Source organism: Lissotriton helveticus, chromosome 3_2, assembly GCF_964261635.1.
Source record: "Lissotriton helveticus chromosome 3_2, aLisHel1.1, whole genome shotgun sequence".
Taxonomy (NCBI): Eukaryota; Metazoa; Chordata; class Amphibia; order Caudata; family Salamandridae; genus Lissotriton; species Lissotriton helveticus.
Genome location: NC_136062.1, coordinates 195,615,361 through 195,639,435, shown reverse-complemented (window position 1 = coordinate 195,639,435; position 24,075 = coordinate 195,615,361). Strand labels below are relative to the sequence as shown.

The window sequence follows — 24,075 nt, the reverse complement described above, 5'->3', positions numbered from 1 at the left end:
GGCACCCCTTTCGCCTCCGCCCTGAGCCCCTCCAGGTGTCGCAATGTGCTGTGGTGGGCGTAGTAGTGTTCTGCAGGCGCGGCTATGCAATGCCGGTTCGCCCCTACGCTGCTCGGCAGTCTATGCCCCAAGCTGGTAGATGAGGCTCACACTCGTGTAGGCCCGGGTCTCCGCGCTCCCAGCAGGTCTTGGCCCTCTGCTATGACACCCTCGCCGGTGTCCGATCCTCCGGGTATCTCCTCAGCTCAGCCGCCATGTTGGTAAAGGCGGGGGCTGTAGGCGAGCTTGTCCCTGCTTCCCGCGGTTCGTGGGCTCGGCCCCCGCCTCCTCCGCCCCGGCCTCACCTCCGCAGCTCCGTACTGCCTCTCCGGGGACTCCCGGTCCCACCTTGGCACGGGAAGGGCAGCAGGGGGCTCCTCCGTCACTGTCTGTCCCGGACACCGCCGGCCGCCATCTTAGTAAAGGCGGCCGGCCGTCCGCGATCGCCTCGACCCACCTCCGTCCCTCTGGCAGCGATAGTCCGGTTCCTCTCGGCGGCCAGTCGGGTCGCGGAGCCCCCGTCCGCTGTGCTCGGCACCGCAGGGTCACAGGCGTATCTCCAGGATCGCGGCGATCAGCCGAGCGCCGCGGTCGCCATCTTGGCCGCTGAGGGTTCTCTGGGGCAGTCGTCCCGCACGGTTCCCTGGCAGAATCAGCACGCCACCGCTACTGTAGCACTTCTTTCAGGTGCCAGATTGCTGTTCCTTCCGTTTGGTGCCGTTAGGGGATCGCGGGGGATATGCGATGTCAGATTTCTACGCGGCTCGGCCGGAGCTCCGGCAAAACGCGTCTAGTCGGCCATGCTGTTGGCCACGCCCCCCCTCCTTAAGTCGATATTCTTGACCACGATATTCTTGCTGTCAAGGTTTCTGAACCACAATATTTTTTACTCGATATTTGTACAAGTTGATATTTTTTATTCAATATTCTGTCTGCACACCGTTCAATGGAGAAGCTGAAAACCGAACTATTGAGAACATTTTCTCTGAGGAGTTTCGGATGTTAAGATCTTATCAGCATTGATTGCAGCTTTAGCAGACTATCATTCTTTTATTCTTCTTTCAGAGGAACAGTAATCAAAATCTAGATTATTTCCAGTTTCTGACATCACACATTACCCTCTTTTAGTAAGGGGGCATACATACCAGGAGGCAAAGGGTCTGACACACTTGGGACTGACCTTCTTTAGAGGCAGCACCACATTCAATGCTGCGTCAGCCAACTTTGTATAGCTCTAATAGCCGCCTTACCCTTTCAGTCTCACTACGCATATGAACAAAATCAGGAATTGATGTCGTCACATAAGGCTTTTGAAAGTGGAGGATTTTCGTTGTGGCATAACTAAAGTTCCATCGGGATTTAACTGGCATAAAAAGAGAGCATTTTCCCTGTATGGATATATAATAATGAATTTCTTTTCCACTGAACTAGCACAGTTGAAACTGTCATCTCTCACAATATCAGTGTATCACACAGTTGGGCTAGTCGTGGTCGCCATGAGCAGTGGTAGAATGTTTGTTCTCCACCGTTGTAAATGCCACAGTGTCCAGGTGATCTAGCACTGAAAATAAAAGGTCTCAATTATAGCTTACCTGGGCCGGCAAAGCACCATAATTTGGCGATGCTTCTGCTTCATTTAGATTGAGGAAACAGACGATTTTCAATGGCAGTCTCAACTGTCTCCAGCATTGGAAAAAGCATACATGTTGCCTTGTCTGCCACTGGGCTACCAGGTCAAAGTGTCGGTCAATCAAACCTATTTTAGGGCATTACAATGACTACATTTTCCTGCCTGAGTCTGCCATGAAAGATAATTCCCTGCATGTCTGAGTCACTGTTATTTTATATTTGAAAAGCAAACTTCCAAAGTATTTTTGAAAAAGAACACAAATGTTGAGTAAGCTTAAATAACACAGACTTACTTTGCATTCATGTGGGCCTTAAGTTTATTTGGAACACCAGCAGATGCATTTAAAGTTCAGAATTCCCAGCTCAGAGACAGGAATCTCTGACTACTGCATCTGTCTACTCACTCTTCGGGGTGCTGGTGGGGCCTCCGCTGACCTGATGGGCCTGACTGACTCTCAGTCATACTTACAATGAGGCCTTAAGTCTTTTAGTTTTGTTGTTTACAATGATGACCCGGGAGACAAATATTGCCCCAAATGGACGTCATGTCCGACCCACCCAAGCATTAGTGAATGCTATTATTCCTTCTGATGGAGCTTTTGACTTGGTAAAGTGACCTGAAGGACAGAAATCATAAGCAGTGATGCAGCCCTAAAGAAGCATAGCTGAACATTGGCTCACCTGGCTGCCAGACTCGGCAGGCCATTGGGGTAAAAAGGTGGAACTCTTGTGGCCCAGAAATACATTGAAATCTGCAAGCATTCTTTATCAGGCTTCTATTAAAAGGCAGAGTATTTACAAAGAAAAGTTGAGTATTTCTATATACACTAGAAAGAGAAGGTTAGTCAGCTGATATGTTGGAACCTTTTTTCATTATAAGTAGGGGAATTACATTGTTGATTCAAAATATTTGTAATCTAGCATGCATATGTAGATTTTTGTGTTTAGTAATACTGACAATTGCCATCTATATAGAACACAATACAATTGCAAAGTGCCTTGATTTGGCAAATTATACGTTTTTTTTTTAAGTTTGATTTATTGAAGAAAATAAAGAGGGAGGAGAGGAGGGAGGAAATGGGGAGTACGAGTTACAGTAAGCAGATATATAAAATAAGCAATACAACAACAATTCTCATGTAAAGTAAGCATAACAAGCATGAGGAATTATGAACAATGGTATGTAGATATAAATGCAAATTATACGTTTTAGTTACTACCCAACTCGTTTGCTCCATGCCTGAAGGATCAACATTCAGCTTGGCCCTTTAGTAACGGACCTGGGTCTATCAGATTACAAACAGTTCTTTGAGGCAGGCAGGCATATAACCCACTGAGCTAGTAATCAAGATCGTAACTTATGACCTGCAGTTCACAAAAGGATGTCAGAAAGAAATGCATGTATCTTATTAGCTATTTTTCTAGTATTACACCAAGTGACCTGCAGGTTACATGCTGGTGCGCAGAAGGCACAATAACTCTTTTACATAGCAGCAATACTTAACAAGCTACATATGGTTAGTTCCCAATACTTTATTTAGTGGCTTGAACAAGCTAAAGGAAAAGGGATACTGCCCCTAATTGCAACAGTAATGACCCCTGTAGATAAAAAAGGTTATCTTAAACTTTTAGATCAGGTTTCTGAATTGTGGAAATAGGACATTGTCATATAGTTGACAGGAGGAGGGATGGCCATGTTTCCCATGTAAATGTACTGTCTCATAATAAAGTGCCTGCGCCGCCTCTTCATTGAAAAAATTTAGTGACAATGGATTTTGGGAGCAGGCACTATGCTTTCATAATGCCCATATTCATTTCTTACAAGTGATATTCTCAGCGAGTTTTCCAAGATCAGGGCTCCTTGCTATGTCTCGAGATGCAGAAGCCGACGTACAGCGCGCTCCCGACTTTTCTTCTCCTGCTTGAGCCCATCACTCACGGAAGAACAATTCCACCCTAGCAGATGCTGTCCCTTTAAGGCGCCGGGCTGAGGGCGCAGGTAGGCAGAGCCTGTGTGCCGTCCTCGCTCCTATGGCAACCCAGTAGATCAGATCTCTTCATGAATATTCCCAGAACCAGTGGCTGCATGAGGAGGAACAAGGGATGACAGTGATGTAAGCAGGGCTGGATGCTGCTGCTGCCGCTGCCGCCGCTGCCGCCGCCACCGATGCAGGTTGCATTAGCCTGCTTAGCATGGGCAGCAGCCGGAGTGAAAGCTGCAAGGAAGCAGATGTCTGTCTCCACTTTTTTCATTTTATTTTTTTATTTTCAGCTGCTCCGGTCCCGCTTACAGTGGCTGCAGGGACGGCAAGACGTGCAGGTGACACTCCAGTCGGCACAGGGTTGGTTGCACCCTGCGTTTGTATCTGTTTTAACAAAGTATAGTCCTCAGCCAGACTTCTCCCAGTGCCTTGGACCAGACAGAATTCAAAGACTGAGACGGACGATCACAGTCAAACTTCTTCCTAACAAGGACATGTCAAGTGCTGGGGAGATGCTGCTGCTTCTGCTGTCCTTGTAACCTCGGCGCTGCGCCTGCCTGTGTGTGTCTGAATGTCAGCAGAGGGGCAGCGATGACACATGGCTGATACCAATGACAGGGACTCCTCTGTAAACGCCTAGGCTGCAGGCAGTGAGCCGTGCCCTTGCTGTCTGGGAGCCACCCTGTCAGGCATGGACAAACTCCCTCCATATATGAGGAAGCGACTCTACAGCCTACCCCAACAGATAGGTTCCAAGGTTTCTATCATGGACGAAGAGGAAGAGGGTGACAAGGACACCCGGAGAAAGAGCATTCGGCTCAAGCCTCTGCCCTCTCCTTCTGCTAAGGGCCTAGATGCACGGGGAGCAGGCGGAGACCCTCACTTGGTGATGGAGACTGATATGGGCAAGACCATGAAGACCAGCAGCAATGGGGACTGCCGGAGATTTCGAGGAAGCCTGTCCTCCATCACCAGCAGGCACCTTCATGACTCCGATTCCACTGAGGAGAAAAGGCTCATCACCGAAGGGGACACCAGCCCCTGTGAGGATAGATCTCCATCCACGGAGGCTGGCTCTGGGGGTACGGAGCAGACAGGGGCCCCAAGCTGCCCTAAAGGCTCACCGCCGCCTCCATCCTCTGACCAGCCATCCAGTAGCTTTATCAAAGTGGAAGGGGTGGATCAGATCTTCTCTGAGGATGACCAAAGATGGAACCAGTCCGGCTTCATGCAGAGGCAGTTTGGGGCCATGCTCCAACCAGGGGTCAATAAATTCTCCCTGAGGATGTTTGGCAGCCAGAAAGCTGTGGAGAGGGAGCAGGAAAGAGTCAAATCTGCTGGATTTTGGATTATCCACCCCTACAGCGATTTCAGGTAATAAAATTACATTAAAAATAATTCCATACAAAAAGCGGGAAAACACTATTGACATCCTTCCCATTATGGACAGTGCTGTTATTCATCCACCTAGTATACACCAATGCAAGACACAGACAAACATAATAATGTGACCGAAAATCAACGATAATAATTAAGGCAGTGATGGTGTATGTTACTAGATGCATGTGACACATGGCCCCATGTGGTTATAGTGATCTACCACAAATTTCAGCAAGAATCCTTCCTTTAGCTTTTCCAAAACACATCTCTCATGTATAACAATACTCTGCCTAGCCCTCAACGTGTATTTATTTCCAAGACTATCAGGGAGCGAATGCATGTCCTATGCCAAAACTGTGGGACTGTTCTCTTTAATAAACCAGAACAGGTGACACGCCTAGCTTTGAACTGTCCTTAATACATCAGGACAGGTGGCACGCCTAGCTTTGAACTGTCCTTAATACATCAGGACAGGTGGCACGCCTAGCTTTGAACTGTCCTTAATAAATCAGGACAGGTGGCATGCCTAGCTTTGAACTGTTCTTAATAAATCAGAACAGGTGGCATGCCTAGCTTTGAACTGTCCTTAATAAATCAGGAAAGGTGGCACGCCTATCTTTGACCTGTCCTTAATAAATCAGAACAGGTGACATGCCTAGCTTTGAACTGTCCTTAATAAATCAGGACAGGTGGCACGCCTAGCTTTGACCTATCCTTAATAAATCAGAACAGGTGACATGCCTAGCTTTGACCTGTCCTTAATAAATCAGAACAGGTGACATGCCTAGCTTTGACCTGTCCTTAATAAATCAGAACAGGTGACATGCCTAGCTTTGAACTGTCCTTAATAAATCAGGACAGGTGGCACGCCTAGCTTTGACCTGTCCTTAATAAATCAGGACAGGTGACATGCCTAGCTTTGAACTGTCCTTAATAAATCAGAAAAGGTGACATGCCTAGCTTTGAACTGTCCTTAATAAATCAGGACAGGTGGCACGCCTAGCATTGACCTGTCCTTAATAAATCAGGAAAGGTGGCACGCCTAGCTTTGAACTGTCCTTAATAAATCAGAACAGGTGACATGCCTAGCTTTGAACTGTCCTTAATAAATCAGGACAGGTGGCACGCCTAGCTTTGACCTGTCCTTAATAAATCAGGACAGGTGACATGCCTAGCTTTGAACTGTCCTTAATAAATCAGAAAAGGTGACACGCCTAGCTTTGAACTGTCCTTAATAAATCAGAACAGGTGGCACGCCTCGCTTTGAACTGTCCTTAATAAATCAGGACAGGTGACATGCCTAGCTTTGAACTGTCCTTAATAAATCAGGACAGGTGACATGCCTAGCTTTGAACTGTCCTTAATAAATCAGAACAGGTGGCACGCCTAGCTTTGAACTGTCCTTAATAAATCAGGACAGGTGACATGCCTAGCTTTGAACTGTCCTTAATAAATCAGGACAGGTGGCACGCCTAGCTTTGACCTGTCCTTAATAAATCAGGAAAGGTGGCACGCCTAGCTTTGAACTGTCCTTAATAAATCAGAACAGGTGGCACGCCTAGCTTTGAACTGTCCTTAATAAATCAGGACAGGTGACATGCCTAGCTTTGAACTGTCCTTAATAAATCAGGACAGGTGACATGCCTAGCTTTGAACTGTCCTTAATAAATCAGAACAGGTGGCAGGCCTAGCTTTGAACTGTCCTTAATAAATCAGGACAGGTGGCACGCCTAGCTTTGACCTATCCTTAATAAATCAGAACAGGTGACATGCCTTGCTTTGACCTGTCCTTAATAAATCAGGACAGGTGGCACGCCTAGCTTTGACCTATCCTTAATAAATCAGAACAGGTGACATGCCTAGCTTTGAACTGTCCTTAATAAATCAGGAGAGGTGACACGCCTAGCTTGTGTGGGTTGTGTCCGTTCTGTCCATTTGCGTAAAACAACTGGGAATGAGAAGACTCGTAAGGCATTGGACGTGAACCAACTCGATCCCAAACACTTGATTATGAGATGGTTGGCAGAATAAGAGCAAGAGGGTGCGCCAAGATCTCAGATCTCCGGCCACTGTCCACCCCTGCTGAACTTGTAGCTGCCGCTATTTGCTGCAGGGTGTGTGGTGACCTGTGTCCGAGTGAAGGCCCTCGGTGTCAGGGGACGGGAGGGTGCCGCAGCCCCGGCTCGCTGCAGCCCCTCGCTCGTGTTTGTGTGTGGCACGGTGGCACCTGCCTGCTGCCAGGACCGTCTGGAGAAGCCCTCCCCGCGGAGCTGCAATGGAGGTCTGGTGCAGTGACTTCGCTTGCAGAAATCTGATGTGCCGCTCTGATTCATTCATAAAAAAGGGACGAGACCGGCGGAGGGGGCGGACGGCTCCTCGCCAGCTCTGCTTTCTCTTATGTTGTAAAATCGAGCCCTAGAAGCGGGTTGAGGCGCATCGAATGGTGCTTCATTCTTTCTTTTGTATTCAGAGTGTTCATGTGGGATGAGATCATTATCTCTAGAATTGGAACCTGGACGGACTGGCGGAATCAGGAAAGGGCAGCTCAGACCTCAGGTGTTTCACAGGGTACAACGAGCATACCGAGGCTTGTACACCTCAAACGACAGAGCCAAAAAGGCCAAAGGTGGTTTACAGAATCCAAGGGCAGGTTAGAGATTCAGCCCTACCTGCAGGCGAAAAGCAAGGTCATTGTTCCGCGAACGCAACCGTGCAGGTGCACGACGACAGCCTCGCTTATATGTGCATTTCCATGTTTTTATACCCTGCCCCCTGCAGCACCTTCGATCACGAGCCATCTAATTAAACTACTGCACCCCTGCGCCCGCGCGCTGAAGGTGACTGATGCCCTCCCGCTGCGCGAGGCTCCACGTTCTACTGAAATTGCTGTGCACTTCCCGATCCCCCGAGGGGGTGTTCGCATAAATGAAAATACACAGGGATAAAATTGCAGAGTATAGTGTACAGATCGAGGGTGTGCAATCAGTGCCCGGTACAACCTAACAGGCGCGATTCTTGCCCCTCCGCCGAGGGATGGCCCCTGAGGCTGTGACGGATGAGACTGTAGCTGGCTGTCTCCTGCTGGGGGCTCTTTCAGAATGCTCGTGGCAGCACCGCTTCACGTTCAGTCTTTGAGCACGGTACATCAGTATTAAGAAATACCCGATGCATGGTGTCCTGTTGATCAGTCGAAGATGAGTAGGAATAGGAGCGCTTAAAGAAATAGCCGAGGAGTGTTCAGAATGAGGCAGCTGAACACCTCTGCCCTTCTGCCTGCAGTGCTAGGCTGCAAATATTCCAGGCTAACCGTGACGTGACACCTTTCAAAGACAGTGACGATCGCAACGTAGCCACCCGTTGTCTGCCTGAGATTTCTCATTTGGGAATTACTTGAGCCATGCATTTCCCCACTGTATAGGTTAATAGGTTAGACTTTTACCAGCATATGGTTGTCAGAATAATGTCTGACATAAATATTGTGTCCCAATAGTGTTGACAAAAACCTTAAACAATTTTAGTTAATATTATAAAAACTATACCTTTTGGCAATGCCTTTGGAAACTATATTTCGGGCAGAATATTGTTCTCAGGCGATATTTTTGTAGAAGATTTTCTGACTTACGACCATCAAAGTTTGTTTTTTACAGTGTTGCAGTGACTGGTCACTTTCGACTGTGTGGAAGTCATGAACTTATGAAAAATGTACGTGGCTGTGTGTGCGTGTTAGCATGCATGTTTCTACGTGTCTTGAGTTGGTGTATGTGTATACTTGCCCTTATGTGTGCATGACTGACTATCTCCATGTGCTGTGTGTGCATGTGTCCTTGTACGTCTTTCTACGTCTGTTTGTGTAGGTAGGTGTGTGTATGAGCATGTGAGCAGTTATGCTTGCATGTATGTTTGTGCATGTTTGTGTATGTCTGCGTTTCTTTGTATTTAGTGCATATCTGTAGACAAATGTGTGGGTATACGTTTGCCTGTGTATCATTACATGCCTACGGGACTTGTTGCGTGCATGTGCGTTGTGTGTATCTGTAAATGTACATCATTGTGTGTGTTGCTTGTATGTGTGTGGGTCTATGCGTATGTGCTTGTGTGTAGTGTGTATGAGGTCTGATGTGTGCAATATCTAAGATATGATATATATATGCAAGACTGTGAATATTGTTTTGCAAATGTGAGTGTATTGCTGGAAAGGTTGTGTGGTATATACCGACTGATGGATCTTTGCATTTCTGTGTGAGTTTATGGGTGCTTTTATTTCTGTAAGTGTTCATTTATTTGTGTTTGCAGAGTCTAGGTGTGTGCATGCGTGCATGTGTGTATTTGCATTTCTGTTGAGCATGGATGTGTGAACGCTTGAATCTGTGTGTGTCTTAACTTCTTTGGCTTTGTGTATGCTCGGAAGTTTCTTCCTATGTGTTTGTGTTTTTGCATTGCAGAGTATGCGTGTTAGTAGATGCAGTGTGGCGTTTATTTGCAGTACGTGCATTTGTGGTACTAAAATACAGAGTTTTTAATATTGATTTGCACCAATATAGACTCTATGTTATCAAGCGGCACTATAGGATCAAGAGAAGTCGATGTGGGTATAGAATAGTATTTCTATTCTGTATGTATGCTTACCAAGATGATATATTGGTTGCACGTGTGTGAAGCATTGGGTGCACGTTGTATGTGTGCCTTTGTGCATCTCTGGATTTGGCTGCATGTCTCATTGTGTTGGATAATGGCATGGAAGGGGAGAGGAGGCCTCTATGTCGCTATGCGTTCAGGCAGTATTAAAACATCTCGCAAACACGATATTCTGTTGATTAGTTGAAGATGAGTAGCAATATGACAGGGCTTGAGGTATTCAGAATGAGGCACATGAGCAACTTTGCCCTTCCCTCTACAGGCTGCAAGTATTCCACGCACATTCCAATGTTTCCTTCTTCACTGCAGCCTCCCTTTACCTACAGCAACAAATCTTGCTGTTTGGAATCGCGTTGAATTATAACCGTGTTCAAATTGCGCTTGCTACCCCTTAACCGGAATACATTAGGAGTCAGGGCTCTCTCTCTCAATCTCCCCGCAGCTCTCTTTACACTATCCACTCAGTGCCTTCCTTGAATGATCATTCTTCCTGCACTTTCTTCCTTATGATCCGCACCAACCACTTAGGCCCTCTCCACCAATCGTCCCCTGTTTACGGCCAAGCAGCAGCCCGGCCGTCTCTCAGTTCTCTCACCACCACTACCTTACACTGCATTTCCTCATCAATAACAGTGCCTTGTTCTGTTCCTTCCTAGAGGATTGCTCTAAATGCAGATTACCATTATTTTAATATTTGTTGAGCGTAACGTTCACTCTGATCGAGTTTCTTGGCGCTGTAGAATGAAGGTCCTTGGAGAATACGTTAGGCCTCTCCAGGAATCAGGGCTGCGTCTCGGTATAGATGAAATGCCATCTCCAGCGGTGACACTGGTATCTCCCACTGCAGTAAATAGAATCTCCAGGAATTCAGGGCTCGCCAGGCTAAAGATTAAATATAGTGTCAGCAAATAAAGGATTTGCGTGCCAAAAGATTAACAAGCGTTTGTCGGCATAAATGATTCACACCGCTTTAGAATAAACAGTCTGAAGGAATAAAGCATTCATCTCCCGGTGGATTTAACAGAGTAAACGGCTCACCTTCCTAAACATTAAATATAATGTACGCAAATAAAGGGCTCTCCTTCCTACAGATTACAGGGAGTCTCTCGCAATAAATAATTCACATCCCATTGGAATAAATAGTCGGCAAGAATAAAGTCTCTGTCTCCCAACGGGTTAGCTTGAGCCCCAGGCACCCAGGCAGTATCTTCCAGTACATCACACAGGATGCGCATCTGTAATATCCCGCGCTTCAGTATTTATGGCAGCAGATAGGGTGGGAGTGGGATGCGCAGGGTGGAAGCTTGATGGGCAGATTTCCTTCCTTTAAGAGAAATCTAAAAACTTACCTCTTTCCTAGAGTAGCGTGATCTTTGTGACCGTGTGCTAGTTTGTCTTTCAAAGCGCCAGGATACCCTTTGGGTGGCAGTGTTTTGCGCTATATAAGACTGGAATACATACATACATACATACGTTGAGCAAATACGTTATCCATTATATTGGATTATTAATTTTTATAAATTGAGCTAAAACCCTTAGGGCAGGCGAGCGTCTTTTACTGCAAGAATTTGAGAAGGGTGTGTTGAAGGCTGATACTGCATGGTTCCATGCCTGACAGCCAAGGCTAGTTAAAAAAAAAACAACTCGCCTCCCAGTGAATTACACAGAACACCAGTGGTAGATCTCTGTATTAAGCCCACTTCACATTTGAACTAATGACAGTAAGTGTATACTCCTCCACGAGGTTTTTCCAGGTTAAATGTGCCTTGCAGGGAAAGATGTCCCAGTACATCAAACCCCAGCTGACATCATCAGACAAACATTAGAGAATGCCTGATGTTAGTGATTGTTAGAGATGCAGGACTGGGTAAAGAGAAGAGTTTTTTTCCTCCATATAACCACTTTAAAGGGATGCTAGCAACCAGGGTACAAGTCCTAAATAAAGAAGTGGGGGGACGCTCACAGACAGGAAGTGACGTCACGACCGGAAGTGACGTCACGAAAGGCAAAAACCTAGAAGTGGGGGGACGCTCACAGACAGGAAGTGATGTCACGACCGGAAGTGACGTCACGAAAGGCAAAAACCTGTTAAAATAGGTATGTGTTTAATAGTTGGTGTAGCGCTTTTGCGCAGGGGGGACGGCGTCCATCCATTGGTTGCAACGGCGAACCTGGTAGGTGAAGGGGCGTGGTGACCGGCGTGGTGTCCTGCAGCAGTCCGAGAAACTTCCGATTTCAGCCATCCACCTGCGCGCACCTATTTTGTAAGGGTGGACGCGGTTTTGATTGCAAATGGTGGACGGCTTTTTGATTGAGCAGGGTGGACGGCGTCCACCCTAGAAAACCCTCGAAAATAAGTGGGGGGATGCCGTCCACCCGCGTGGTACCCCGACTCGTGCCCTGCTAGCAACACCCAATGCCCTTCTGGAGAGATTCCACTCAATGGGGATAAAAGGCCTACTGCGTCCTGCCTCCAGCAGCAGGAAGCGAGAAGGGAGTATCTGCAGGGGGGTCACTCCTAAGAGTGTTCTTGTGGGAAGGGTGTGGGGCGTTCTGAATTACAGTTTAATATAGAACGAGGTCCGAGGAACAGAACAGCTGGTGAAAAGCACCAGAATTATGCAAATTGTGCACAGGGTTGGTATTTTACAGTTCTAGTGTTATTGTGAGAATGAAAAAAGAATAGCAAATCCATCGATGGAAGGCTTTTCAGAACGGTAAATATGAAGGAAGGTGTGCCCTTAGGATTAATGATAAAATGCGTCCCACTACAGTCATACCCTCAACTAAAGATAAGCAGGCTTTCTCCGTGTTAAGCACCACAACTAACATACCAACTCTCCTTATACTTTCCAGGCGAACGTTTTCTGTATGTTTTGAAAGATAAAAAAGCAATTGCATTATTTGCTTTATTAGTCATCACTGATTTTTTTATTTATTTTTTTTTATTTTTTGTAAGACGTTTATTAGTATTCAAAAGTGCAGTACATATAGCCAAGCCTACAACCCTGCGGGCCGGCTGCAAAAGAGCGGTAGATCGCGAGGATGCAGGCCTGCAGGGGGGGGTGTGCTGTTGCGCCCCACGTGTCACTGGCTTATAAGATTACAGGCATTGTGGTCATTTATTAGTCATCACTGATTACAGCTAGTAGGTCAAAAGACAGGGGACTTGAGGGTTCCACTTACACCCCACTTCCTCACTGGCTGATTCCCTGTGTGCAGTGTGAGAATGTGCTTTCCCTGTATGATGTAATTACTTTGCGCCTCTGCTAGTCTCCAAGTTGGGGGTGGGATGGTTCCTCACATAGCCATGTTCTTTCTGGGAAGTTAAAACCATACCAATTTCTCCAGTTAAATGTAGTGTGCCCACTGTTTGGGAAAGCCGGAGGCGAGGGGACACTGCTGTCACTGGATTCTGATTCTGATTCACTGGACGAGTGAGTGCCTTATTTAGTTCCATTCCATTTTTAAAGTCATTCTCACAGTGGCCGTGCTTGGAGCATGTGAGCCCAGGGACCATGGGAAGGAGTCGGTCTATGTGTTTGTGGCCGTGGCTGAGAGCTTTTGTGGCTGGAAAGGGTAAATGTCAGACAGCTGTTGTGTAGAATCGTTGCTACAATCCTGGCGCACACATCAGTGGTCTCAGCTTCGTGGCTCCGATTCTGGGCCTTCTACTCCCCCGGGTACAGTAGAGGGCAACGGACCCAACGCACCGGTGAGGCAGCGACGAAGAGCCGTGTCCCCACAGGTCCAGTTGCGGGTGTCCAGGCCACAATTTACGGCGGAGCTTTGACTTGGAAGGCCGAGGGCAGCGTTGATGCGTATGACTGTTGTTTAAAGCCTGTACTGCCGCTGGAATTAAAGGCCGCCAAGTGGCCAAAGCGCACGATTTAAGTGCGCATTTCCCGTGGGTTTAAAATAGCCACATGTTCATTAATGTACCCAGAGAAACAATCAAAGCCCCAGCTTAAAGGGTATGCGGAAATCTGCCGCGCTCCAGAGCCACGCACATGCTTCTGCTGCGGACATCTGACTGCGTCTTTGTCTCTGCCATTTGTTACTATCCGCCTGTTTGTGGAGCAGAGAGAAACCAGTGTTGTTTTTATCAGGTGTAGAAGAGGGGGGCTGGGAGGGTTCAGTTTTTGCATCGTTCACAGTAAAACAGCAGAACGCTCCGCAGTGGTTTCCCACTGACACTATACATGTTTCTATGCACCAGGAGGGAGAAGCTGTACCTTGCTGCTGTTTCTTCTATTATTGGTTTAGCTGCGATAGTCAGGCCGGTTGGTCTTATAAGCGAAGTGCAGCTGAGATGGTTGTGCAAGCACCGCATGAGCAGGGCATGCACGTGCTCACAGATATGTACGTAATCCCTACACAATCAACCAGGGAAGTAACACATTAAAGTGTATTTGTAAAGCGAACGTTCATCCGCAGGCATCTTGGCGATGAATAGTAGATGTTTATTGTTACCTAACTCAATGGTACTCATTTTATCGAGCTCAGATGGATGAAAGTAGGGCTTTAAGTGGGATAAAAAAAACGTAGATATTTTTCTCTCCTTGCATGTTTTTTTAATTCCAGTCACTCCTCTTTTAGTGAGTACAGACAGATACATCGTCATCTTCTTGAAACACCACATCACAAATGAAACACTTTTCTACGTCCATTTTCACTGTATCTCACAGCAACTCGCAAGAACCTGTAACACATAAATGAAACATTTTTGATTAACAAAAAAACAAACAATAACAACAAAGTTACAAAACAAAACACAAACAATAGCAAACTTTTTATTTCAAAAGTTAATTGTAATATGTACGTTCCTTCACACTTTGTCATATAAGTCAACGAAAAAATTATACAAACTTTGTCTATCTGACATATTTCGCGATTATTTGATAATATGGTCATCAGAAACAATTTTTGATGTTATTTTTTACTTTCCCGTCCCTAAAAACATATAAAATGATACCACACATGGGCATATAAACAGTTATACCCTATATCTCAAATAATGGGCAGCCATTTTGAAAAATCCGCCATATTGGATTAACGCGTCATGATAGAGTGGTATACTTTTCACCACCGTTTTGTAAGGAAAATTTTCAATAAGAATCCACTCACAGAAATTGTATTGCAATGAGTTCTAGGTTAGCCCATTTTTTGAACTAATTTGACTAGACTATTAAGGGATTTTCCTTCTCCTACAACGCTCACCTGGCATGACGTCATGCCGTAACTTCTCCAATAGTGAGAATTGAGCAGTATGAGTATGCTTACATCGATGTGCCTGCTGTCACTACAGTCTGGAAAAAAACGGACCGCTTGTGCCATGGCACAAAACAGAGCCCGATAGAGACCCGTTTCGAGGCCTTCTTTAAAAAACTGCTGGTGCTCAGCACTGGTGAGACCCGGCCCACTTAAAGCCCTGGATGAAAGGCTTAGTGGACCTGCAGGGATTTGAACCCCGTGACCATGAGAACGAACACAGGCCCCCTGTAGTGGATGCATTAGTCCACTGAGCCACCAGCAGCAGGAACCTGTAGCCACTATGGTGCAAGGTCACCCACAGCCCTTTAGAGGGCATCACTCATCCCAAGACCAATAAACATCTGTGAGACATGGGAACCTCAGGGGCCCCTCTTCGCATTTTACAAAGGGGGCCATCATTTTGCCTTATGCCTCTGTAAGGAATGGCCGAATTTACCTTAGAGGAGGGGGCGTAGCACAGCCTACTGGTTTGGACTGGATTGTTCCTATTGGTACAGGACCAGGACTGATTTGCAAATGGTTGCTCACTGTCTGGAGTAGCACAGTTACAAAGTAGCCAAAAAACACAGACTAGATCGCAGCCCAGAGTAATTACGAATTAAAGCATTCCAATAATGACCTTTCCTGGTTTCTCTCGGTGTAATCTGTGCGTCAAGTGTGACAACTATGTCCAGACGTATGGCCCCTAACCCAGTGTGCCATAGGGCTGTACTTCTCTGAATAGACCAAACAACCCTCAAATTAGTCTGAGTTGTCATATTTCTGTTCAGAGGGGACATGGCGTGCTGGTACGTTCTTTCTTGGTTCTATTGCAGGAGGCACAAGGCTAATTTGCATTTAGTTGCACTCTGTGTGGAGTGTCACAGTGATAAAAAAAATGGACTGTAATGCATTCCTTAGAAATAATCGTTGGCTGACGTTAATTCAGGCATTCGCCTTTTCACTTTTTGGTTTCACCGAGTTTGCTTTAATGGCACATCTTTTGTCTATAAGTGGCTCTTGATATTCCACTACAGGGTGAGTTGATGCTTTTTTATACACAACTTTGGAATTGCAATAATTAGAATTTTAGGCTCTCCTCTAAAAGGATGTAATCTAGAGGAAGTCTCAGTTTTGAGCTCACTCATAGCTGTGCAGCACTCAAAACAGTTAGATTAATAAAGTGAGCTCTATAATTGCCATCAGTATTACCATATAATAGAGTGGTGTAGTGTTTGCCTCTCAGTTTGAGAGCTCCGGGGGAACCTTTTCGTCCTTCCCAACGGAATGATCCCCCTCTTAGTCTGGGAGCTTCGGGAGTACTATCCAACTGTCTCCTGCCAAGTCGCCCTTCTTTTAGTTTGGAGGCTTTGGAGAAATCTCCCAGTCAACCCCGGCAACACTGTTCTCTCCTTGGCCCGGGAGCCCCGGGTGAACCTCCCATTCAACCTCAGCTGAGCTGCTTCTCTCTTCCCTCCTTTGAGGAGTTTTGTAAACTGGCGCAGACTGTATCATCAGGCTCTCCGCTGGACCCTCTCCCGCATAAATTCTGGAAGTTATTCCAGGACGAACTCTTCCATCCTCTATATTCCATCTGTCATCAGTCGCTTGGTACTGCTACTGTTCCGGAGAGCTGGAAGCTGGCGGTGGTCTCTCCCCTCCTGAAAACACCCACACTTGACCCCTCCTGCTTGTCAAATTATAGGCCTATCTCCCTGCTCTCTTTTCCGGTTAAGATCTTGGAGAAGTTGGTTACCCGCTCTCTATCCAGTTTCCTAGAGGATAACAGCTGGTTGGATGTGGCCCAGTTTGGATTTCGGCCAGCGCATGGTGGCCGTGTTAGACAATCTTCGTTCGCGGGTCGACACAGGTCGGACAACTTTTTTAGTGCTGCTCGACATGTTGGCCGCGTTCGACACGGTCAGCCACTCCATCCTCATTGAGAGACTGGAGGAGATCGGGGTTACGGGGCTGGCCAGGGACTGGTTAGTCTCATATCTTAACAACAGACAGCAGGTGGTGGCCCTGCCGCCTTTTAAGTCGGATGTGCGGAAAGTTGGGCAGGGGGTACCACAGGGCTCAGCCATCAACCCTATATTATTCAATCTGTACCTCCGCCCTCTGATCCAACTGATAAAATCCTTCGGTATCTCGGTGTTTAATTACGCCGATGATACCCAATTGGTCTTTTCTTTGGAGGGTAAAGACGCTGTCTCTTTAGAGACATTCCATCGCTGTTTGACTGCTACTACAAACTGGTTACGTTCTAACTCTCTCCAGTTTAATGGATCCAAGACGGAGGTGCTCTATTGCTCCAATGACCGTGTCCCGCGTGTACTACCGGATGATTTCTGGCCTCCTTCCTTCTCCGGGACAGTGACTGCTGCAGAGTCTGCTGGAAATCTGGGGTTCATGTTTGGCCCCAATCTACAACTGGATCTTTTCGTTAACAAAACTGTAGCCTCCTGTATGATGTTGCTTCGGATGCTGCGGAAAGTCCTACCACTACTCCCAGCGCAGGCTAGGCCAGAGGTAGTGCGGGGTCTGATCCTAAGCAGATTGGACTACTGCAACGCACTGCTCCTGGAGGTGCCTAAAACGCTGGTGGGCAGGCTGCAGCGGGTCCAAAATATGGCAGCCAAGTTGGCACTTTCTCGACCGTGCGCCGCCTCTTCTACCTTGGCACTACAGGATTTACACTGGCTACCTGTTCATCAGCGGATCCTTTTTAAAGCTTCCTGCCTGGTTTTTAGAGCTGTACATGGGCAGGGCCCAGTTCTGCTTGTCTGGTGACGGTCCCCAGAATTCATAGGATAAGGATGGGAGGGCGGTCGTTCAGTTTTGCGGCTGCCAGACTCTGCAATTCCCTCCCGCTCTTGTTAAGGAGTCAGGGTGAATTCTCGGCTTTCAAAAAAGGGCTGAAAACTCATCTGTTTCCAAGAGTAGCTTGAGCTCCGCATCGGTGGTTCGGCTTGCTGAGTCAAAGCGCCAGGATACCCTCTGGGTGACAGTACAGCGCTATATAAGTATGCAAATACATACATGCAAATACATACATGCTATTTGACACCACCACCAGGATTTACCATTGAAAAATTCGGATAACACAAGGATGGATGAGGCTTGCCCAAAGTAGGTGTTTGGCTGCTGGTCACATGCCATGTTACCTTACTGTCAACACCGCTTCATGCTGTGTTACTCCATGATGGGGTCTGGTCTCTGAAGCCACGTGTGAAGATGTTGGTCAGACAGGGGTTTCGATTGTTGAGACATTAGGAATGTTTTTGTCTGCGGCAGGGAATTCCGAGTCTGGTGCCTTATCTCAAAATCTTCTTTGTTCATACACTGTGTTTGAGCTGGTGCCAGCAGTTTGAAGATGTCTTTGTGGAGTGCTGGTTCAGGCTTTTCTGAAGCCAGAACTCCTGGCAGTATCGTAATTAATAACAATGGATTTGTGATGGCTTAGGATCCTGTGAAATTGCTTTAGGATAAGAACATACATGGGCCAAAGCTTTCATAACAGTAATATGGGCTCATCTAGGGTACCTGTAATCAAGTCTTTGGATACTTGTAGAGAATACTGAATGGGCTCATTGCAGTAATGGGGCTTTTCCACCAAAGATAAGGTACTGCAAGATGTAAGCGTCTTGTTATAATATCATTGCACTTTCATATGCAGTTCTGTCATTAAAACAGGTCGAGTGCACATGTGCCCAAACACAACAGGTGGCAAAATCACAATCATGTTAACAAATGTGTAATATGAAAATATTGGGGTTCCATAATACTTTTCCACCTGACTGGCTCTTCATTTCAATGGGGGAAACCCTGATGTAGATGCAGGTGGGTATGAAAGTGGATAATTGGCTCTAGTTTGTTTGGGAGACTCAAAACTCATTATAATGGTAGGAGTGAGGTGGAATTTGCCTCTTAGAGAGGGGGTGTCAATTTAGATCCTCAGCGGATCTGGAGCTGCTCAGTGCTCTACCCCCAGATAACAGCATTAAGACTCACCAATAGGCTGATGATATACAGTTCTACTTGAAAGTATCCTCTGCTTCAGACATCCAGCACCTCAAACACAGCTTGCACATCATCCAGACCTGGATGTCCAGCGCCTGCCTGAAACTCAACCCAACCAAGATAGAATTCCTGTTATTTGCCAACAACAACAAATAAGATACAGTACAAACCTGGCTCAATGACATGAACATTGACAGCTTGAAACCCAACTCTCACAGAATGCCTGTAACTTGGATTTACCCTGTCTTCGAAAGTCAAACAGTTTTTTCCCCAGAAAGTGACTTCAGAACTGCTGTGCAAGCCTTTGTATACTCACATCTTGATGGTTGTAATGCCACACTATGGCATTCCAAACTCCACACTGGCACCCCTAAGAGGCATCTTAGATGACCCAGCACATCTTATCCAGGGGCAGAAGAAATATAATCACATCATCATCTTAATGGAACTACATTTGCGCCCCTTCTTGGCCCTCAATATCTTCAAAACGGCCGCATCATATAGAGAGTCATTATGACCTGCAACCCGTTTATCTTGCAGACAAGCTCACCATCTCTGAGATTCCAGGCACACCCGTAGAATCTCGGAAATGGTGAGCTGGTGAAGTGTTAAAAAGGAAAAAAAACAGCAGGCTTTTTCTGCCTATAAACCCAGGATCTGGCACAGCATACCCATAGCCATCAGGACCTCTTCAATGCTGCTCCAGTTTAGGAAAGAGTTGAAGGCTCACCTCTTTAAAGAACACTACATAACAATGCATTCACTGTCCACAACACAGCATGCCATCCTATTACTTATTGACATTATGCTTGTCTTCGACCATGTGCAGCACTCTGCTGCTTTTTGGCTTAGGTTTGTGCTATAGAAATACCATATACAAGCATACAGACTCATTAGTCTTGGAGTATGGTTGAAATGCCTCATAGGTCTGCAAGGTGGTCTTTAGGTCATGCAACCTTCCAGGGGAGTAATTTTGGGGGACCTTTGCAAGAACACACCATCTCACGCTACAGTTGGTGTTGTTTGACAGATACTACCCTTCTAATTAATATTGATAATATATATGTTTTGCCTGTCACACTTTTAACAAAATTCTAATGTATTAAACTTACAATTTATATACTCCTAGTTTTTCAGTGTAAACCTCGCTTTCCACCTCTCAGAATCCTTGACATACAATCACACAGGTGAAGAAAATTGAGTCAGTCTAATATCTTCCATTCAGGAGTAATGTGTGAAAATGGTGTGGCTTCAGATGTATGCCTTACACCAATAGTCTGTGTTCTCAGCAGCGTGAAAAATGGTTTGAAAAACCTTTGAAAGCAGCTTCAACTCTGGACCAGCGACTACAATAAATGTGCTACAGCTCTATGGCAGTCAAATCACACTGATGGCTCCACCATGACACCTCCATTCTTCACTTGTTTTAGTATGGTAGGCGAATGACAAAGAGTGAGATCAGATCAGTTCTGGACAGAAAGACACTGTTGCCCACAATGACAACTCAAGTTTTGGGCAATTCAGACACAGGCAATTTTTTCTTACCCGGAGGTAAATTTGCATTGAAAGACCTTCATCTGTTAATTTCATCCCAGTTGCGAAGGAGATATTGTGTTGACATGCTCACCCATGCTTAAAAAACTCTGAACATCCAGGAAAAATTGTAAGCCTAGTTTGTCTGATCCAGCTTTTCAACTTGCATCTTATATGGCTCTGGGAATGGCGCAGAGGTGGTACCAAGGTTGCTGTTCCATATATACGTAAAGCTTTAAGAAACCTGTTCGATTTGCTTGTACGAGAGCCGCTGTAATACAAGGTCATGCACAGAGACAATAGCCAGTGCTGAACGGAACCCTGTGGAGGCCCGAGGAAGTCGAAATTTTGGGGCTCTCCTCAGAAACTATCGCCTAATACGTTATAAATTACACAAAACGAAACATTAGCAATTATGAATGTTACTAAACAATTTTTTATTATTATAATAAACCAACAACATTTTAATATTCAATGGGTACATTACATTAATACAGTATTTTCTCTAAAGAATCTTTCAGTTTTTGTTTCTTTGAGTTGATTCATTTTTTTCTATCTTTTGGAAACAATTTAAGAAAGCTTGATTGTAATTTTCTTTCAATTTCAAATAAATATGATTTTGATCCATTGTCGTGGGGCCCCTAAAAGGAGTGAGGCCCATAGGCTAGTGCCTACTTTGCCTATCTGGTAATCCAGAACTGACAACAGCAGAGGTTTGTTTAAACACCAGAGGCCCAGAGTCGTGTTCTTGGCCACTGACTTACAGTTTATACATCTTTATTCTAACTGACAGTTGTCAAGTTTGTTAGGTTTTAAGCAGGTAGGTGGAGTCTTCTTTTCATTCTTTGGAACATGTGGCGTGGCTAATGCTTTAGGTTATAGAAATTTGTCCACATGCTTTCTTGACGCTTGTCCCAACCATATTTTCTCTTTCTAATGCCTTCTTCCCAACACTTTGCTCTTCCTCTTCCCACTTCTTCAGTATATTATTTTTTATAATTCCACTGTATTTAATTGGCCTGACCGGTTCGCATAAAACTGCTAGGGTAAATTAACTCATTACTTAAATTAACTATTTTGTTTGGTTAGCAAACATGTTCAAATATCAATTTGACAAAGTATGGAGTTAGGGCACAATGCTAATGTAATTTTCCAGTGTTTACCTAGTTCTTAATACTGTTTGTAAGCTGGTCCTTGTAGTTCCCAATTCAGGCTGATAAGGTACCTGAGGCACTGGGTATACATTCTTCTCATGCCTCACATCTGAGGTGTAGGCAGATAAACTGATTGCAGTTGCCAGGATGTATGATGTATTCACGCATACTTTTACATGGCATGCCTTTACAACGCAGGCGTTACAATGAACGCGTCGTTAGCACGCATTCCATTACAACGCAAGTTGTTACAACAACTTACCTTAGGGAAGTGCTGGACTTTGGAATAGTATATTTTACTATTCCAACTCCATTCTGTGCAACAGTAGGGAAGGTGTTGGATTTAAAATCTGTTCCCTAAAGCAAGTAGTTGTTGTGACTTGCGTTGTAATGGAATGCGTGGTAATGACCAATTCATTGTAGGGACTGCATTGTAATGGCACTGCATAGTTCTGTCTGCTTTGCAGACTCTGTTTACCCAGGTGCGAGGATACCAACTTGAACTCTCAAGCGAAACCGGAGCAGTTTAGCCACTAGACATAATTTCATGGCCCTTGAGAACAATATGGCCGAAATGAGTGGAAAGCTAATAGTAAACATTAAACTAAAAAGCAAGGAGAAGCATCACATATATACATTATATAACAGAACATTCTTGCAATGCTTATGCAACATTGCATGTCTCTTTGCCATTCCTAGTGAGTTATGTTTGGTTGATGCAACACAGTTAAGTAGTGGGTTAACGTTTCCCATTATGTTTAGGGTTTGCAACAACTTTATTTCGTATGCTTGTATTCCTGGTTGTGATCGGTTGACGATGACCAGGTTCTGTTCTGTGTTTGTATTCTTGGACCAGTTCCTAAGCTCATTTAAACAGCAGACATTAGTCAAAGGAGGTTTCTTGTTGCTGATAATCTACCACATACTAATTGGTACAAGCCCAGTTGAATGAATCTTTATTGTTTAAGTTATTTAAAACCATAACAATATTTCAATAAAAAAGGGCATTTTATAACAAATATAATATACATCTTAAAGGCTATGGTCACCAATAGTATATTTGCTGATGAGAGAGACAATATTTGAACGAATTGTCACAAATATAATATACATATTAAAAGCTGATGGTCAGCAATAGTACGTTTACAGACAGAGGAGACAATATTTAAACAAATGTGCTAAAGAGATTTTATTTTTACATAAAGTGTTATTGTGCTTGTTGAGAGGCTTGTTCAGATTATTTTCTCATATAGAAGTAAAAATAATGCCAAGTTGCAATTATGTTGCGAATTGTTCAGATCAAGACACTTTAGTATGGCAGATATGCAGGTGCTAATGCTCCTAGCATTAAAAAGTTTTTTAGCAATACAAGTCGTTTTGATTTTAAAATGGGTCATATGCAGATTAAATGAACAAAGTCCTGCTTTGTTGCACCACATAGGGTGCAAGACGGTGGCCCATTGTATTTCCAGGCTGGTTGATCAGCATTAGTCAGTAGTGACCCAAGACGTATTTCTAGCAGCTTTCTTTTTAAATATAAGGAATATGTTAACCTCAAATATGCTGCAGGTTGTAAAATCGAATCCGATTGCAGTACCATCCATGCGTGCAAGCATTCTTTAAATTGTAATCTAAATAATATAGGGAAGTAGTAAACTAAATATTTAGAACCAAGGCATGCGACGTCTGTGCAGCATGGACAGCAAAGCGTCTTTTGCCATTGGAATTGAGCTTAGAAGGCAGGATTAGTGAATTAGATAGCGAAAAAAGTGCCCCATGTTTACAAATTGAGACAGTTTTGAACTTGTAGAGACACGCTATATAAATGTTTTGAAAGGCATGAAAAGACTGCATGTATTCGAGCTTTCCGCAGTAAAATTTTGTGGTAACCGCAGGGAAATCAACATGAAAAACTCACCCTGCAGACCATAAAACAGGCCACAAACAGCCAGAAAACTGACCTACACACTGGGCTGTCAGAGTAGCCCGCTGGGCACTGCCTGATTACCCTGGACACTGGTCAGACTGCATGTTTTGCATCTTATTCTTTCCTTCGTAGGAAGCCACAGACCTGGTAATTCTCGCCTCTGTGCCTATTCCAATCATGGAGTCCCACTCTGCAACTCTGGGCAATAGCTTGCTTAATCTCCACAACGGCCCCCACAATGCTAAGGATGCCTGGCCTCCACTTTGGGGGTGCCCAGGAGTGGACACCTCACAGGGAAAGCCAGGATGGGTTCCACAGCGGTATTCGTACAAGCGCCTTGAGACCCTTGCGGGTGAGTAGTGCGCTATACAAGTATCAATTTACATTTATGGAAAGGTAAATAATTGAATTCACTCTTGTGTCTTTAGAACTACATTAGCGCAGGATAAAGTGTAGAATCATTCAGTGCTAAAGTAGACAAATGAGAGAATAAACATTTCTATAGTAGGTGGTCAAAAAT

At 45.2% G+C, this 24,075-nt stretch overlaps 1 protein-coding gene across 1 annotated transcript in view; it reads left to right on the top strand.

Annotated features, from left to right (window-relative positions):
• Positions 1–3,272: 3,272 nt before the first annotated feature.
• The window catches only part of HCN4 (hyperpolarization activated cyclic nucleotide gated potassium channel 4), a 943,305-nt gene continuing 922,502 nt past the window's right edge, over positions 3,273–24,075 (top strand). The window contains exon 1 of the mRNA XM_078685048.1: positions 3,273–5,024. Coding sequence (XP_078541174.1) covers positions 4,342–5,024 — 683 coding nt within the window. The 5' untranslated portion in view covers positions 3,273–4,341. The remainder of the gene's footprint in view (positions 5,025–24,075) is intronic.